Genomic DNA, 18,109 nt, shown 5'->3' with positions numbered 1-18,109 from the left:
AATGCAGCACACATTCCACAAGTTTGATGGAAAGAAAACATTTGTAAAAACAATTTCTGTCAGGACACCATAATGTGAAACAGACTCTGTGAGTTCAAATGTAGAATTAAACCAAATATATTTTTGAATTAAATGTCCTATTGTAAATTTTAGATGTTGTGCCAAACTTAATCTTAAAAATTTAACTCAGATGACCATTATATCTACTACTGTGGGCAAGAATGCCTTAGAAGAAATAGAATAGCCATTAGAGTAAACAAAAGAATCTGAAATGCAATACTTTGATGCAATCTCAAAAACAACAGAATGACCTCTGTTTGTTTTTAAGGCAAACCATTCAATATCACAGTAATCCAAGTCTATGCCCCAACTAGTAATGCTGAAGAAGCTTAAGTTGAATGGTTCTATTAAGACCTACAAGACCTTCTAGAACTAACACCCAAAAAAGATGTCCTTTTCATTATAGGGGACTGAAATGCAAAAGTAGGAAGTCAAGAGATAACTGGAATAACAGGGAAATTTGGCCTTGGAGTACAAAACGAAGCAGGACAAAGGCTAACAGAATTTTGCCAAGAGAACACACTGGTCTTAGCAAACACCCTCTTCCAACAACACAAGAGAAGACTCTACACACTGATATCACCAGATGGTCAACACCAAAATCAAGATACATCCTTTGCAGCCAAAGATGGAGAACCTCTATACAGTCAGCAAAAACAAGACCGGGAGCTGACTGTGGCTCAGATTATGAACTTCTTATTGGCAAATTCAGACTTAAATTGAAGAAAGTAGGGAAAACCACTAGACCATTCAGGTATAACCTAAATCAAATCCCTTATGATTATACAGTGGTAGTGAGAAACAGATTCCCAGGATTAGATCTGATAGACTGCTTGAAGAACTATGGATGGAGGTTCGTGACACTGTATAAGAGGCAGTGATCAAGACCATCCCCAATAAAAAGAAATGCAAAAAGGCAAAATGGTTGTCTGAGGAAGCTTTACAAATAGCTGAGAAAAGAAGAGAAGCTAAAGGCAAAGGAGAAAAGGAAAGATACACCCATCTGAATGCAGAGTTACAAAGAATAGCAAGGAGAGATAAGAATGCCCTCCTCAGTGATCAATGCAAAGAAATAGAGGGAAATAATAGAATGGGAAAGACTAGAGATCTCTTCAAGAAAACTAGAGATACCAAGGGAACATTTCATGCAAAGATGGACTCAATAAAGGACAGAAATGGTATGGACCTAACAGAAGCAGAAGATATTAAGAAGAGGTGGCAAGAATACACAGAAGAACTGTACAAAAAGGATCTTCATGACACAGATAACCATGATGGTGTGATCACTGGACTAGAGCCAGACAACCTGGAATGTGAAGTCAAGTGGGCCTTAGGAAGCATGACTACAAACAAAGCTAATGGAAGTGATGGAATTCCAGTTGAACTATTTCAAATCCTGAAAGATGATGCTATGAAAGTGCTGCACTCAATATGCCAGCAAATTTGGAAAACTCAGCAGTGGCCACAAGACTGAAAATGGTAGTTTTCCTTCTAATCCCAAAGGAAGGCAATGCCAAAGAATGCTCAAACTACTGCACAACTGCACTCATCTCACACGCTAGCAAAGTAATGCTAAAAATTCTCCAAGCCATGCTTCAACAGTACATAAACTGTGAACTTCCAGATGTTCAAGCTGGATTTAGAAAAGGCAGAGGAACCAGAGATCAAATTGACAACAACCGCTGGATCATGGAAAAAGCAAGAGAGTTCTAGAAAAACATCTACTTCTGCTTTATTGATTATGCCAAAGCCTTTGACTGTGTGGATCACAATAAACTGTGGAAAATTCTAAAATAGATGGGAATACCAGACCACCTGACCTGACTCTTGAGAAATCTGTATGTAGGTCAAGAAGCAACAGTTAGAACTGGACATGGAACAACAGACTTGTTCCAAATAGGGAAAGGAATCTGTCAAGGCTATATCTTGTCACCCTGCTTATTTAACTTATATGTAGAGTACTACATGCGAAATGCTGGACTGGATGAAGCATAAACTGAAATGAAGATTACCGGGAGAAATATCAATAACCTCAGATATGCAGATGATACCCTTATGGCAGAAAGTGAAGAAGTTAAGAGCCTCTTGATGAAAGTGAAAGAGGATGGTGAAAAAGTTGACTTAAAACTCAACATTCAGAAAACTAAGATCACGGCACCCGGTGCCACTACTTCATGGGCAAATAGATGAGGAAACAATGGAAATAGTGACAGACTTTATTATTTGGGGTTCCAAAATCACTGCAGATGGTGACTGCAGCCATGAAATTAAAAGACGCTTGTTCCTTGCAAGAAAAGCTATGACCAACCTAGACAGCATATTAAAAAGCAGAGACATTACTTTGCCAATAAAGGTCCATCTAGTCAAAACTATGGTTTTTCCAGTAGTCATGTAAGAAAGCTGAATGCTGAAGAATGGATGCTTTTGAACTGTGATGTGGAGAAGTCTCTTGAGAGTCCTTTGGACTGTTACGAGATCAAACCAGTCCATCCTAAAGGAAATCAGTCCTGAATATTCATTGGAAGGACTGATGCTCTAGCTGAAGCTACAGTACTTTGGCCACCTGATGCCAAGAACTGACTTATTTGAAGACTCTCATGCTGGGAAAGATTGAAGGCAGGAGGAAAAGGGGACGACAGAGGATGAGACGGTTTGATGGCATCACCGATTCTATGGAAATGAGTTTGATCCAGCTCCAGGAGTTGCTTATGGACAAGGAAGCCTGGCATGCTGCAGTTCACAAGATCACAAAGAGTCAGACATGACTGAGCGACTGAACTGAGTCCTAAAAATACCTTTAATATACAGTATTTGATATTCTCTTAAGAAGACTTAAAAAGAGACACATACAGAATATTATTAAAGAAACTGACTTCTACTGAAGGAAGAAGCTGTATAACCTAAATCACATTTATTATAAATCAATTTCCCACCTCTGCTTATTATTGTCTCAGTTCATTGTATTTCTTGTCATCACTCTGGATTTGATAGGAGAGAAACGGTGGGGGAAAGAAAAGGAGGGGGAAATCCGTACTCCTTGAGCTACTTCTTCATTCTCAAGGATACTTTTCCCAAATAATCACACGTTTTATAAAGAGGTAAAGCATTTATTCTTTTCTTCCCTGACTTCTAACACTGACAGAACAGCAGGGGAGCAGGGAAAATAAACTCAAGAAGAAAAACACAAAAGGAAAAATAAAAAAAAGGATAACAAATTGATTTTCCTCATGGTCTCCAAAGTAAAGTAAAAAGAAAATATAAAATTTATTTCTATTTATGCACTTCTATCTCATTCTTTTTGAACATTTATTATTCTATAATTCTTTTTAATATACTCAATATACTAGAACAGTATTTGTATGTAATCTACAAAGTACTTAAGGCCAGACCCAGGTGAAAGATACCATATGCAGAAGTGAAAAGTTTCAAAATATAATGATAATTTCCTAATTAATTACTCTCTAAAATTAATGCAATTTCTGTCAAAATCCCCAGTGCCTTTCCTGAAACTGTAAAAATTGATCTGAAAGTGAACAGTTAAGTTAGTTTTGAAGACTGAACTGGGAGTGAGGGCTTAACCTATGAAGTTTCATTTAAAAATAAAGATATAAAAATTAAGACAGGCTGGTATTAATGGAGACACATGTATGATCATGGATAAATCTTAGAAATATAATGCAAAAGGAGAAAAGCAATTTATAGAATGATAAATAACTATATGCATTTTTCAGAAAAAATTCATAAAATAAAAGCATACTAAAAATGGTTGTACATACCTAAATGTTAGGATAAATAAAAAAGGATATTGGGAAGCAAAAAATTAGGATAGGCAGAAGTACAAAGAAGGTTCCACACACAGAGTTTCATTTCTTAAAGTTAAAAATACCTAAAATAAGTGTGCAAAACATTTATAAATATTAAGTTTGAGTGACAGACACATGGATGTTCGTTTGTCTCTACTACTGCATTTCATAATTAAACAAAATAATATTTTAAAGATCAAGAGAGAATTTATATATACATAGGCTATAAAAATGACAAGTTGCTATTTCCAGAAATTCCTTCTGGAGGCAGCATTGTATTTTTTTAAGCTTGCTAAATATACTATAAAATATGCCCGATGGGCTGTTAAAATAGACAAATACATAATAAATAGTCTTGTTGTTAATGTGGTAAGATTCCAAAAATACAGGTGAGGGAATCATAATCCCCAAATTATAAAACATATGTCTAAACATTGTTATAAAAGTCCATTTTAATACATAAACAAAAAAAGCAAACAAACTAGCTATTAAGAAATTATTATTCCTTTTTAAATAATTTAAATATTCCCTATAAACTTTCAAAACTTTCCCTTTAGGTTTAACATTTTTAATAACCTGTATATGTCTGAAAATAATCAAACTATAGTTCTTGGGTCACTGAATGCCAAACATACTAACTAGGTATATTTTATAATTATTTTTAAATTGTGTCAGAATAAGCCTGGGGATTGAAAATACCCTGCTTTTGTTTATAGACAAAATGTTTGAAATGTCATTATGTGTGTGTGTATTAAATGTTTAGGGAATGTGAAATCTTACTTAAAAAGCAAATTTTCAGAAAAATGTTAAAAACGTTACAGCTAAAAAACTTAAGCTGTAAAATGTACAGAGAATTCAATTATATCATACTTTATAACTGCCTTAATTGTTCTTTATTAAATAAAATAAAAACCACATTTTTCCTGTTCCTACTCAACAAAAATACATGTATTCCATGCATTTCATTATAGATATGCAACTTTAACCAGTTTTCTTCAAGTGCTGATAAGAATTCATTGGCTATCAGTATCATTTGACTCGGGATTTCTTAATTTAGTATGAAATGGTTGGAGTTTACCTCAGAACAAATAAAATATGCTATCACTGTACATTAAATAAAAGCCTACAGTTATATTATTTTTATACAGATAAAATTATTTCCATTTTTCTATAACATTACAGATAAATATGTCATGATATCTTTAGAGAAAAATTAATTGCCTACATTTTCTTAATTATGTGTGCTCAGAGCACCCTCTAGTGGGTGAGATAAAGCAGTGAAAAGGGAGATGAAAAATATTTTTTTTAATTTCAGGAGGCTTACTGATTGATTCATTCATCAGAAGATAGTATTTACTTCACCCTTACAATATGGAAAGCATTGTGGTAGGTACTGTTCAGGACTCGGACAAGAGAGAGGAACAGAACGACCTATAGAAGCAGCACAGAGACAGGGAAGGGAATTAAACGGTAAAAGTCCAATCTAAAATGTAAATTTTTTCATTTGTAAAAGAACTCTACCTGTATCTTAAAAAGATTTTAGAATTGGCTTTATCATTACATTTATTTTTGAAACTAATCAATGCAGATAAAATCAGGGAAAAGCATCAAAAGATACCTTCAACGGTCAATTTTCTGACAAAGTATGAACACACTCACAAAGGAAAAAAAGTGCACTTATCACCTTCCTTGATCTGGATTTGACCTAATTTATTGAGTTGGGTGGACTTATTTGTAAATAGTATGAAAGTGGTAATACTTCCTCTTCAAGAACATTTATTTGCAAAAAAGAAATTAGGCACTAAAATTCATATCTAAAAAAACTGCAATTCACTTTCACTGTTTTCTTCCTATTAAGTTGGCTGTATAACTTCTTCAAGGTAGGATGGAAGCCTTATTTGCAATAAAGAAAATCATTTCTTTATACTGCTTAAGAGGATTAGCTCTGGAAGCAGACACTGTACATTCAGATACATGCTTCACCCAAGTGGCTGTGAAATCTTGGGCTTAACCTCTGAGTGCCTCAGTTTTCTCATTTGTAAACAGAAATGATAGTACCTACTGCATGAGACAGTGCTAAATACATATGAAGTGCTTCATAAATGTTACTATTATGATTGCTATTATTAATGATACTCTTCTTGGCAAGAAAGGATACTTGCAAACATAAAATATAGTAAAATGAAGAAAAATATTTCTTAAAATGTTATTAATAAACAAGAAGTGCCATAATTAAGCAGGATGCTTTTACCTAGAAAATTTTATCTCAAAAACTGAGCAAATTCTAATAAAATGCATGATACACATAAACAATTTATAATATATTTTAGAGATAGATTAACAATTTCTTAGATCAATGAGTACAAAGTTAAAGACTGGATTTTATCAAACCAATTAAAAAAGCTTAGCATTTTTTAGGTTTACAAATATTTCATACATCCTCCATCAGTTTCAGCAAATTTTATTACAGGATAAAATTTTTCTTTCTTATTTTCATAGCAAAATTGGGCACAGCTTGAAGATATTCAGAAATGCTCTTAAATTTTAAAAAGCTGTTCAAGCCATTATAATTTTAATGTATCATCTAATAATTTATTTTAAACATGCATTTTACAAATTAGAAATTAAAGAAAAAATAAATTTGGAATTAATTTCTAGACCTCAAATATTACCTACCATGTGATTTACCCTAAAATTAATAAAAACACAAAAGACAAACAAGTTTGCAATGTAACATCACCTTTAGAGATTTAGCCACTTGAACATGGTTATCATAGACTAAAATGTCTGCTGTCAGATTCTGCAGCTGATGGATGCGACTTAAATCACCTTCAAGAGCAAGGTCCTGCATTAAGACTCTCCAAGATGGGAATGGGGTCCTGGTGCCATCCCATACCTGCACAAGAGGCAGAACAAAACTTTAATGATCTTTTTATAAAACTGTGGAGGCTAAAAGAGGTTTATTTGCTGGTAATATAGCTTAAAAGTAATTAAATATATTCCCCCAAATATCTGCTAAGGTTTAAACAGGATCTATATTTTTTCCTGATTGTACAAGGACTACATATGTATAGGCAATGAATAAAATATAAGTAAAAAAATTCAAACTGTGAGCTTAGAAAAATGATTAACACAATGCTGAATTTTATTATTTTTTCTTTTGTGTATTTATAATATATATGTCTTTTCCTTTTTACCTTTTTCTACTCTGCTTTTCATTTCTTACTTTACTGCTGGGCAGTTTTTCAAGCAATCTTATATTAGATGTAATGAACACAAGTGAATGACAATCATGGGTCCTTGAAAAGGGAAAGGTATGTTGGATTGCTGTTTAAGTTACCTTGAGATAGAGATAGGAAAGGAGCACAGGCCAAGCATGCACTATCCCATCCTTAAGACTTGAACTAGCTTGTGCTGTGCTAAGTTGGTAGAGATGACTGATGCTTTATTATGCTAAAAAGGCATCGCAAAAGAGTTTTAATGAGAGGTGGGAATGGCCCTGCATGTCCGAAGTTGGGTTGTACTACAGAAAACAAGCTACTTAAGTAGAAAACACATTTCTTTTTTTAACTGTTATTTTTTTTTTTCAGTTGATGTAGAGCTGATTTACAATGTATTAGTTTCAGGTGTACAACAGTGATTCAGTCACACATGCGTGTGATCAGTTACACATGTGTGCAATCAGTTACACATGCGTGAGCACACACATACATACACGTTAACTTTTTCGTATTCTTTTCCATTATAGGTTATTACAAGATATTGAATACAGTTCTCTGTGCTATACACAGGTCCTTATTGTTTATTTTATATATAGTAGTGTGTATCTTGGAGAAGGCAATGGCACCCCACTCCAGTACTTTTGCCTGGAAAATCCATGGACAGAGGAGCCTGGTAGGCCGCAGTCCATGGGGTCGCTAAGAGTCGGGCACGACTGAGCGACTTCACTTTCATTTTTCTCTTTCATGCATTGGAGAAGGAAATGGCAACCCACTCCAGTATTCTTGCCTGGAGAATCCCAGGGACAGAGGAGCCTGGTGGGCTGCCGTCTATGGGGTCACACCGAGTTGGACACGACTCAAGCGACGTAGCATTAGCATAGCATTAGCATTAGTGTGTATCTATTAATTCCAAATGCCTAATTTATTCCTCCCCTTGTCCTTTCCCTTTTGGTAACTGTAAATTTGTTTTCTATGTTTTTAAGTCTATTTCTGTTTTGTAAATAAGTTCATTTGTTTTATTTTTTAAGATTCCAATAATAAGTGATATCATATGACGTCTGTCTTTCTCTTTACTTAGTACCATAACGTCTAGGTCCACCCATGTTGCTGCAAATGGCACTATTTCATTCTTTTTCTGGGTAAATAATATTCTATTGTGTGTGTGTGTGTGTGTGCGTGCGTGCATAAAAATGGTATATCTTCTTTATTCATTCATCTGTTCATAGATATTTAGGCTGCTTCCATGTCTTGGGTATTGTAAATAGTGCTATGAAAACTGGACATATCTTTTCAAATTAGTTTTTGCCTTTTCTATATACATGACCAGGAACAGGACTGCTAGATCATATGGTAACTCTATTTTTAGTTTTTTAAGGAACTTTCACACTGTTCTCCACAGTGGCTGCACCAATTTACATTCCCACCAACAGTGTCGGAAGCTTCCCTTTCTCCCTATGCTCTCCAGCATTTGTTATTTGTAGACTTTTTAACAATGGCCATTTTGACCAGTTTTGATAACTCATTGTAGTTCTGATTTGTGTTCCTCTAATAAAGTGATATTGAGCATCTTTTCATGTGCATTTTGGCCATTTTCATGTCTTCTTTGGAGAAATATCATTTTAGGTTTTCTGCCTATTTTCTGATGGGGTTGTTTGGAAAAGACCACATTTCCATACAAGTGTCTGCTAGGGTCAGCTTACAGAGGAAGTACTGAATAATGCTGGTACCAGTGCTAGGTGTTAAAGTATCTTGAGTTTGTGTCACTAGCTCTGTTACTAAAAGAACCGGGACAATAACGTTGGAAGTAGTAACATTATGTCCCAGACACTTATCTTCACTTGGAATTTGTTCTTGCATTGTGTGTACATGTTTTTGAGCAGACCAATTCATGAGTCTTTTGAAGGAGGGACTGAGAGTAGAGTGTAAATCAGACTTTGCTTTGAAATTCTGGAACTTTTGCAATCTTGCATCAAAACTCAATGTGTTAGGAATTTGCATATTATATACAGATCTTTTTTCCAAATAGATAACAATCACCATTTAACAATCTTTCTTTGTCAATTTGAAATGCTAATGTTATTTTTATTATTATATTAATAGCAACATGGGAACAAGAGAGGATGGCAAGAAGAGAAACTTTACTATGTACTGTTTAAAAAAATATTTTAAATTTCTGGGCAATGCTAAAATTACCTACTCCAAAATTAAATACCTTATTAAAATACTACCTTGTACTTTCTACAGTTATGTTTGTTACTTTTTCAATTTCTTGACATGAAAGATTATTCTAATATGCTATGCCTTTTTCTTTCTTTGTTTATGAAGACATTTAAGGCTCTAAATTTTGTCTTTGAGTATACCACCAGACATAGCCTTTAACCTATTCTTATTAACATTATAGTCTTAATAACCTATAATTAAAATTAATTTCTTTTAACAAACAGCACTATATAAGGGAATCATGTCTACTAGAATAATTAAAGTGAATAGTTTACTATTTTATAATATTTATAATATTTTATAATATTTATAGTTACTAATAAGGAGACTGATATTAGTATCATATCTCAGTTAAGAGGAGAAATAATTATGCTATATTCTATGGTGACCGGAACTCATTTGGAGTAAGATCTGGCTTCTTTTGTTTTCAAAATAAAATTTAAAAAATATATAGTTGTAGTTTGGGATAGGAAAATCAACTTCAGAAAAAAAAGTATTAAAATCTGACTTCCTGTATATGAAATGAGTAAAATATTGCTATATATTCATCTCAATATATTTTTGCTATGTATAGGAAACATTTTTAAGTATATAAATGAAGGTGCATTAATCACTAAAGAGAATATTGTGAATTTCTATCTTAGTAAGTTTATGTCTGCAATGTCATTTTAGTCATTAGAGTACAGTATTCCATAATACATAAATAATTCACAAAATTCTCTATTGCTAGAACCCAAGTTTTTTTCTGATTTTTGTCACTGTAAGAAATATATGGAGAAATATTCCCTTAAAGGCATTTTCTCACATTCTAAATTATTAGTATAAAATAGATTTATGAAAAGAGTTGTTGAGATGTATAGAGAGACTTCTGAGATTTCTTTCAAATTGTCCTCAAGGAAATCTTACTAAAATAACTTCTTATATTCATAGCTGAATGCTATATTTTAAAATAATCTCTACATGAAAGTTGTTTCTACTTATCTGAAAAGGCTATCGATAAAAATGGGATGCATGCATGATTTCTTGCTTTAGAGAGAAAATGCAGATTCAGCTATGTCAGCTAAAAGGTGGTAGGTTTTACCTCAGAATTGCGTACTAACAACACAGCAGTCAAAAGATGGAGAATACTTCTGTGCACAGCAGATTCATTATCATTAGAAGTGTTTGATGATTAACAAATGCTCATTTGTTAAGTAAGTCACTTGGGGCATAAAGTATGACTAGTTGACTTAAAATACCTTCTCATTTTGTTTGGATGATTTTATGTTGCTTTAGCTTCAGTTTTGTCAGATTTAACTCATTCACCCTTTTTTATAGCACACATTTACTTTCTTAGATTATTTCACGTATATATAAATATGTGCTATTTTCAACTTCAGAAACTTATTTTATTCAATCATTTCTATCTTCGCTATTTTTTTTTAATATGGGCATGATACAACTGATAATAATGCTACAACCCAATACCTGCCCAATGCCACTGAATTCCACTTCCCATTGCATTCCATCACCGCAAAGAATAGGAAGCTAAGAAAGAACCACAGAAGCAGGGCTGAAGTAGTGTTTGTTTAACAGCATCCTGCCTTGGCAGGGTTCAGTGAAGATAATATCAGACAACTGACCTCTCCAGAAGCTATTCATAAATAAACTGGAATAGGTATAAACAAAGATTAGATGGGTCTTAGGCCACCTTTTTAATCCTGTGGATTTAAAAACAAAACAAAATACAAGAAAAATAAACACTTCAAAACCATCTATGATCTACCCGTGAAGCAGGTAGTGAAATAACCCAGAAGAGAACCCAATGTCAACAAACAAAGAAAGCAGATAAGTGAGAAGAAAGGCTACATCCACATGGAGTAACAAAACTACACATTTTCGAAATGTAGTTTAAAAATAGCAAGAGGAAACAACTCTTTTTACCAGTACTAAAATAAGAAATATATAAACAGCATAAAGTATACTATATTTAAAATATAGAACTGATAATACTATTTTTCTCTAAAAGTTTAGGATGAAGAAGGAAAGTTCAAGAATAAAGACACATGGGAATACAGGATCATTAAAAAGGTTAGATTTTAAGTTATTAATACATAGCTGCTTATTTATTCCATCAGAATGCTGAAATATAAGGTCTTTTTAGGCTTCGAGGTCATGCTAACTTACAATTTTAAGTACTTAAAAACACCCACCTTTAGAAGAAATGATGCTCCATCCACTTCAGCTTTGCCCAAGAGCTGGCAAGTCAGGTCAAAATACTGCATTGGCTGGACATCACACAATTTGACTAATATTGAAGAAGGTGAAATATGAGTCGATGCCCAAATACGTAAAGCTTCTACCATTTTCTGGTCCTCAGCAGTGAAGTTAAAACACTTGCTTGCAGTACGAGGAATGATAGGAGCCCCCAAAGTTCCCTCAAATGTCAAAGATGCAAAGCCAGAGCTGGTGATACCTTGAGTCTCCTTTTTATATACTTGGATCTAAGAAAGTGGCAATGTAGAAAACAGAACAAACAGGTTACTGATGTAGAACCTAGGAACTGGGAACAGGTGACTATAAAATTTTGCCAATACAGTTATTAGAGGACATTATTTTTAAATAACTAGCGCATGAAATGATAAAAATCTACTGGGCTATATCAAAATCCTTAAGTACCATGTAAACTGTAAAACACTATGCAAAACTTATTTTTATTTTTTAAAGAGCTAGGTGGTAGCTCCCCTAATACTATCGGTGCACTTTTACTAACAAGACAATCATTAGCTTTTTTAAAGATATAATTTATAAAAAGAAAAAGGATAATAAGAAATAGTTACTTATGAATATTGTAGGGAAAACTAGAATACTCAAAATATAAGAGTCTGAAGTGGATAAAATGGAGCTGAAACTAAGGTTTCATCAGTCTGACTGAGAGAACTCAGATAAGCCTTAAAAACATTGGCTTTCTGAATTTTGAGGCTCAGTTATTAGGTGCACATGTAACATGACTGTTACATCATCATAAAATAATCCTTTTGAACTTATGAAATGCCTTTTAAGTCTCCTGTAATACTGTCTGATTTAATAAATATATTTATGTATTTATGGAAAATTGGAAAAATGTAGTCAACTGATGGATGCTTAAACTGTGATGTGTTAAAACTTGTTTGATATAACTAAATCAGTACATAGATAAAAATTTATAGAAATAAGTGAATATTTTACAAAGGAATAATGGTTAAAAATCAGAAATTTAGGCTTCTATCTCAAGAAGCTACACAAAGAATATTATCTCAAATCCAAGGAAAGTAGAAGGGAAACACAGTCAAAGGTAAGAGAAATAGAAACATATAATAGAGAAAATCAAAGCTAAAAACTAGTTCTCTGAAGAGATTAACAAAAATAATAACCCTAGAAAATGGTTGATTTGGAAAAAAAGAAATGAAACACAAATTATAATATTAAGACTGCAAAAAAGGATTTATCATTACAAATCCACCAAACAGCTAAAAGATGAGTAACATATGACCAAATTTATACCAATAAAGTCAACAATTTGAATGAAATCATTTTTTCTAAAAATTAAATACATCAAAGCTGATAGAAAGAATAAAAAAAAACTCATTCGTCTTAAAGAAATCTTAATTCATTAATATAATCTATCAACAAAGAAATCATCAAGCTCGGATAGCTTTACCAGTGCATTATTCCAAGCAGTTAAGTAAGGAAAAACCTAGTAATCTTGCATAAACTCTTCCAGAATTGATAAAGAAGGGCCCATTTCCTGTTTTCATGAGGCAGAAAAACTTTAATTTCAAAATTTGTCAAAGACATTGTAGGAAAAGGAAATTCCAGATCTAAATATGAAACAAGAAAATTGTAATGACTTCGAGGAAAACTTAGAAGCTATCTTCATAAAATGAGTAGACAAAGAGTTCTTAAACAAGAAATTACAAAAGTATTGACCATAAAATAAAAGTTAATAAAGTAGATTATATTAAAATAAAGAACTTTTGTTCATCCAAAGACACCATTAAGAGGGTAAATAGGCACTATAGAGTGAAAAAAATATTCACAATTCATATACCTGACAAAAAAATCTGTAGAGCCTAAATATATAAAGAACTTTCACAAATCATTAAGAAATGGATTTTAAAATCCTATAAAAAATGAGCCAAAGACTCAAATGGACCCTTCATACTTGAGAAGACACACACATTTTTAAAGGTTCTCAGTTTCTTAATTTTTCAGGGAAATTCACGTTAAAATCACAATAAGATACTAATACAAATGCAACAGAATGGTTGAATTCAGAAAAATGGAAAATATCAACTGCTGGTGAAAATGTGGAACAACTAGAATTCTTCTGTATCACTAAGAGAGTTTAAGTGGTAAAAATCACTCTGGAAAATTAAATACATAGTTTAGCTACGAAGTGAAGTGAAGTGAAGTCGCTCAGTTGTGTCCGACTCTTTGTGACCCCATGGACTGTAGCCTACCAGGCTCCTCAGTCCATGGGATTTTCTAGGCAAGAGTACTGGAGTTGGTTGCCATTTCCTTCTCCAGGGGATCTTCCCGACTCAGGGATCAAACCTAGGTCTCTCGCGCTGTAGGCAGATACTTTATCGTCTGAGCTACCAGGGAAGCCCAGTTTAGCTATAAACTAAAGCAAATATATGCACAGCCTTTAACTTAGGAACTACAATCCTTGATATGCAATCAACTGAAATGCATATTATATAATATACATTATAACTACATATGTAAATGTGTATGTTATAAAATTATACATATTCAGTAAAATATATGTAGTAGACTGTCTATAGCAGCATAATAGCCCAAACTGAAAACTACTTAAACAACTAACAGTCATGTTAGTTGTTTGAACTAAGTCATGAACTAACGGAATAAATATATAAATTCTAGTGTGTTCTAACAATGGTATACCATTTAGCAGTGAAAATGAAGAAAGTAAAACTATATGCAATAGTACAGTTGAATCAAAGAAGCAGAAATCAAATGTTCCAAAAAAAAAAAAAGACTAATAGTGTATTCTTTTTATATAAAGACCAAATATAGAGAAACTAATAAATGTGAGAAGTTATGAGATTATTTACTGCTAAGGGTGGGGAGAGTGTGAATGGCAACCCTAGGTGAGGGTATAATGAAAGTTTCTACAGTGCTAGATACATGAGCATGCTAATACTGTGGAAAGAGAGATGTATATTCCACTTCAATTAAACAACAGACAAGAATTGTAAATAGTTTTCCATGAACAGTGAGGTTAAGGGCACCAACCATCCATGTAACTAAAAATCCTCTTTTAACTTACAGTCAGCCCTCTATTGGAGACGGAAATGGCAACCCACTCCAGTGTTCTTGCCTGGAGAAATCCCAGGGGTGGGGGAGCCTGGTGGGCTGCCGTCTCTGGGGTCGCACAGAGTCAGACACAACTGAAGCGACTTAGCTTAGCAGACTTCTATCCTCATTTCAGCATCCATGGATTCAACTAACCATGGAATCTTGTTTACTACTGAAAAGAATCCGTGCGTAAGTGGACCTGTGAAGTTTAAAACTGTGCTGTTCAAAAGTCAACTGTACTATAGGAAACAGCAATGTGTGAGAATCAGCTATTTTTTTTTGGAAATGTGTATAAGCCTGTAATATAGTGTTATAATAATAATCTTTCCAGTTCTCTTTAACCAAATGTTCTCCACTATTCTTCTGTCCTCAGGAGAAAGGCATTAATAGAGCAAGAGAGTTATTTCCCACCATATCTAAGACCACTGATAGAATACCCCCGGAGTACCTCACTCATTTATGAGCATCAGTGATCACAAGAACCACAGACAAACCGAAACATTAGAAGAAAAGACAACAAAGATAGTGAAGGAGTTGCATGGAAACTCATGTAACAAGAGCAAAATAGCAAGGGACTAAAATGTTTAAAACTTACGAGACTGAAAATATTTAAGTACTGAAAAGCTGATTATTAAAAAATCACATACTATCTAATAGTTTTGCCCTTTTACTAAAATTCTTTCACGAAATGCAGCTAGTCTGAATCGCAGCAGCTAACACTTTCGTAGACGGAGGTCAGGTAGTTTGTTCAAATGAAGAGGTTTCCTAATATAAATCATTTGAAGTCTGATCTTATTTACATTTCTTCTTATCTCTTGAAATGCCTGAAGTCACGTTCTAACAAAGCAATCACATTAATTAGTGTTAAATAGTTTCAGTGAGCAACATTGAGTTCTCTTCAAACAAATGTAAGTTCTAAACAGTATGAGTTATACCTTCAGCCTGTGAAAGCGAACGATATCTCCATTTTTATAAATCATTGGAAGGGCTTCATAATTTCCACTAAAGAACAGGCAGGTTAGTTTTACATTTGTCTGGTCCACAATTGTTACAACTGAGCAATAATCTGGAAAACACAAAAATATTTTACTTGACTTTTCGTATTTCAAAGCATCTAATAAAATAAGAAAGTATTAATACTGAGTTCAAAACATCAAACTTTATTCCTCCCTTTAGTCTTCTAAGAACAGGATCAAAACATAGAGGAATTTTCTTCTCTCTTGAAACGCACTGCCAAATTATTTTGCAAAAATGTTTCACAAAAATTCATTTTAGAAAGTTTAATAAAACAAAAATAAAAACCCTACTTAATGTAAATTGTCTGGAGGTAAAATAACATTTTTATTACCTCAAATTTATAAACTGTAAAACAGATAAAATATTTAAATAACATAATTTATAAACACAATTAAATTTAGAGTAAAAACAAACAAAAAAATACCAGAAGATATTTGCAGTTAATATGATTAAGAGTGAACATATTGCAAAAAGACACTGTAAAAACTGGTTATAAACCCCAGGGATTTACACTGAATATGAAATTCAAATGAACAATTCATAGAAAACTATATAATACCAAATTAAAAGGAAAAGCAATGATCTGCTATTAATACTTACAAAAGGTTACACATGAGAACAAGAGGGGTATTTTATACAATTTAAACTGGCAAAAAAGAACTAACCAAACTTAATGATAGTTGGGCTGCCATGAAAAACAAGTAACTTCAAACTGGTGGTAGCAAAAACTATAATAGATGTTATCATTTAAAGTACATGTTTCAGAAAAATGAACACTGAGAATATGTGTTGATTTCCTTCCTTCTCAATACTATACTCAGTACAGACAGAGGAAAAGATAAACCCAAAACAGTGAAGGGAGAGGAGAGGTGAGGAGAGAAGCGTGAAGGAGATGGAAAAAAGATATCAACATTATTTCAGAAAGTTTGGAAAGTAAATGGTTAAGGGATCAGATGGACAGAGAGGATGCAAACAGAAAATACTCTGAAGCAGCTACAGCAAAGACGGGAGCCTTTAGGATTAAGGGAGACAGTGAAAAACAGCTAAAATTGGGGCTAATGCAAAGTTTACACATGGAACAACTGCTTCAATGATCACCATCTTAACCTTCCCTTGAAGATGATTTCAGGTAGGCAGGTGGGATATCTCAGTCTCTAACTGCACCTCTTCGTGGAACACAGACTGCTTTCCAAGGAAGTTTCACTGATAGACCAAGAAGTGGTAAGGCTTCTGATGAGGATGTTAGTACCCAGAATAAACCCTCTGCATTATCACTTTAGGAGGTCTATAACCAGATAGAAAGCTGTCCTCCCACCCACCTTAGACTGACACTTTCAATGTGCCCGGTGTGAGTACTATTTGTTTCCTATTATAAGATTTGTCTCTTATTAGAAGTGTGAACATTATAAGATTTCCCATTTAAAAAAGAGATCCTGTTGAAAAAACAAACTCTTCATATACAAAGCAAAGGAAACAAATGTCTAAAATGTCTAAAACAAATGTCAAAAATCTAAAATAAATGATACCTACGTTTGTAAATGTAAAAATAAGACACAGAACAAAAACAGAAGAAAAGGAAGAAGAACACCAGGAGGGGGAAGGGAGAAGGAGATGGAAGAGAACAGAGGAGTACGGAGAAAGGGGCAGGAATGGGAAAGTGGGGAGACAGGACTGGAGGGAAAGAGGGAAAACAGAAACCTGATTCTGTGAGGAGGGGACAATAATTAACTCAGAGAACATAAAAAACTTTAAAAACAAAACCTTAACAAGCATCTTCAAAAACAGTGAAAATACATTATCTCCTCATCTCTTGATGTAGAGAGTCTATTGGACCCAGTTTTTAGTTTTGGAGTTTCCTTTGTCAGTAGTTTTAACTATTTGTAAGGAGTGTTATTTCGTGACATTTTTTCTCTTAGCAGTCTTCCAAAGATTAAAGGTAAATTCACTTATTTTTCAATAGAATAAAACACATTCTTTTTTAATAGAATAAAACATATTCTTGCTTGTGATGACCATATGGCTCTTTTTTACCCTTTTATAAATCTAAGATCTATTATGGAATTTTTAATCATGTATTTTCCTTTATCTTGAAATATTTTTTCAATTTCATTCTCCTATTATTTCATCATTATTCCTACCTATGCTTAAAAAAGACTAAATTAATATTAAAATGGGAAAATGAGAGACTTGCTTAGGAGAAAGATGCAAGAGTGTAAAGAGTCATCCCTGGTGCACGCACTGCTCAATGTGTTATAACACCTTTCAAGACGATATAAAAAAACAAGTTTGAAAATGAACTTTGGAATTTCTTCTTCTGCTTTAAGAATTCAGTTAAGAATTCAGAACTGAAATTTTCTGCTAATGGCCATAGAGAAGAAAATCGATAGAATTTCTTTAACCATTATTAGATGAAGCAGAAGCTGAATGCAAAGACAGGCAACAGCA

At 33.3% G+C, this 18,109-nt stretch overlaps 1 protein-coding gene across 9 annotated transcripts in view; it reads right to left on the bottom strand.

Annotated features, from left to right (window-relative positions):
- The window catches only part of POT1 (protection of telomeres 1), a 98,210-nt gene that overhangs the window by 29,901 nt on the left and 50,200 nt on the right, over positions 1–18,109 (bottom strand). For all 9 annotated transcript variants that reach the window (XM_027539099.1, XM_027539098.1, XM_027539093.1 and 6 more), the window contains 3 exons: positions 15,583–15,713; positions 11,497–11,787; positions 6,604–6,759 (listed from right to left, as the gene is read on the bottom strand). In XM_027539099.1, the coding sequence (XP_027394900.1) occupies positions 6,604–6,759; positions 11,497–11,787; positions 15,583–15,713 (578 nt within the window). The remainder of the gene's footprint in view (positions 1–6,603; positions 6,760–11,496; positions 11,788–15,582; positions 15,714–18,109) is intronic.

This window comes from Bos indicus x Bos taurus, chromosome 4 (assembly GCF_003369695.1).
Source record: "Bos indicus x Bos taurus breed Angus x Brahman F1 hybrid chromosome 4, Bos_hybrid_MaternalHap_v2.0, whole genome shotgun sequence".
Classification (NCBI taxonomy): domain Eukaryota; kingdom Metazoa; phylum Chordata; class Mammalia; order Artiodactyla; family Bovidae; genus Bos; species Bos indicus x Bos taurus.
Note: the sequence above shows the minus strand (reverse complement) of the source record. Positions and strands in the feature narration are given on the sequence as shown.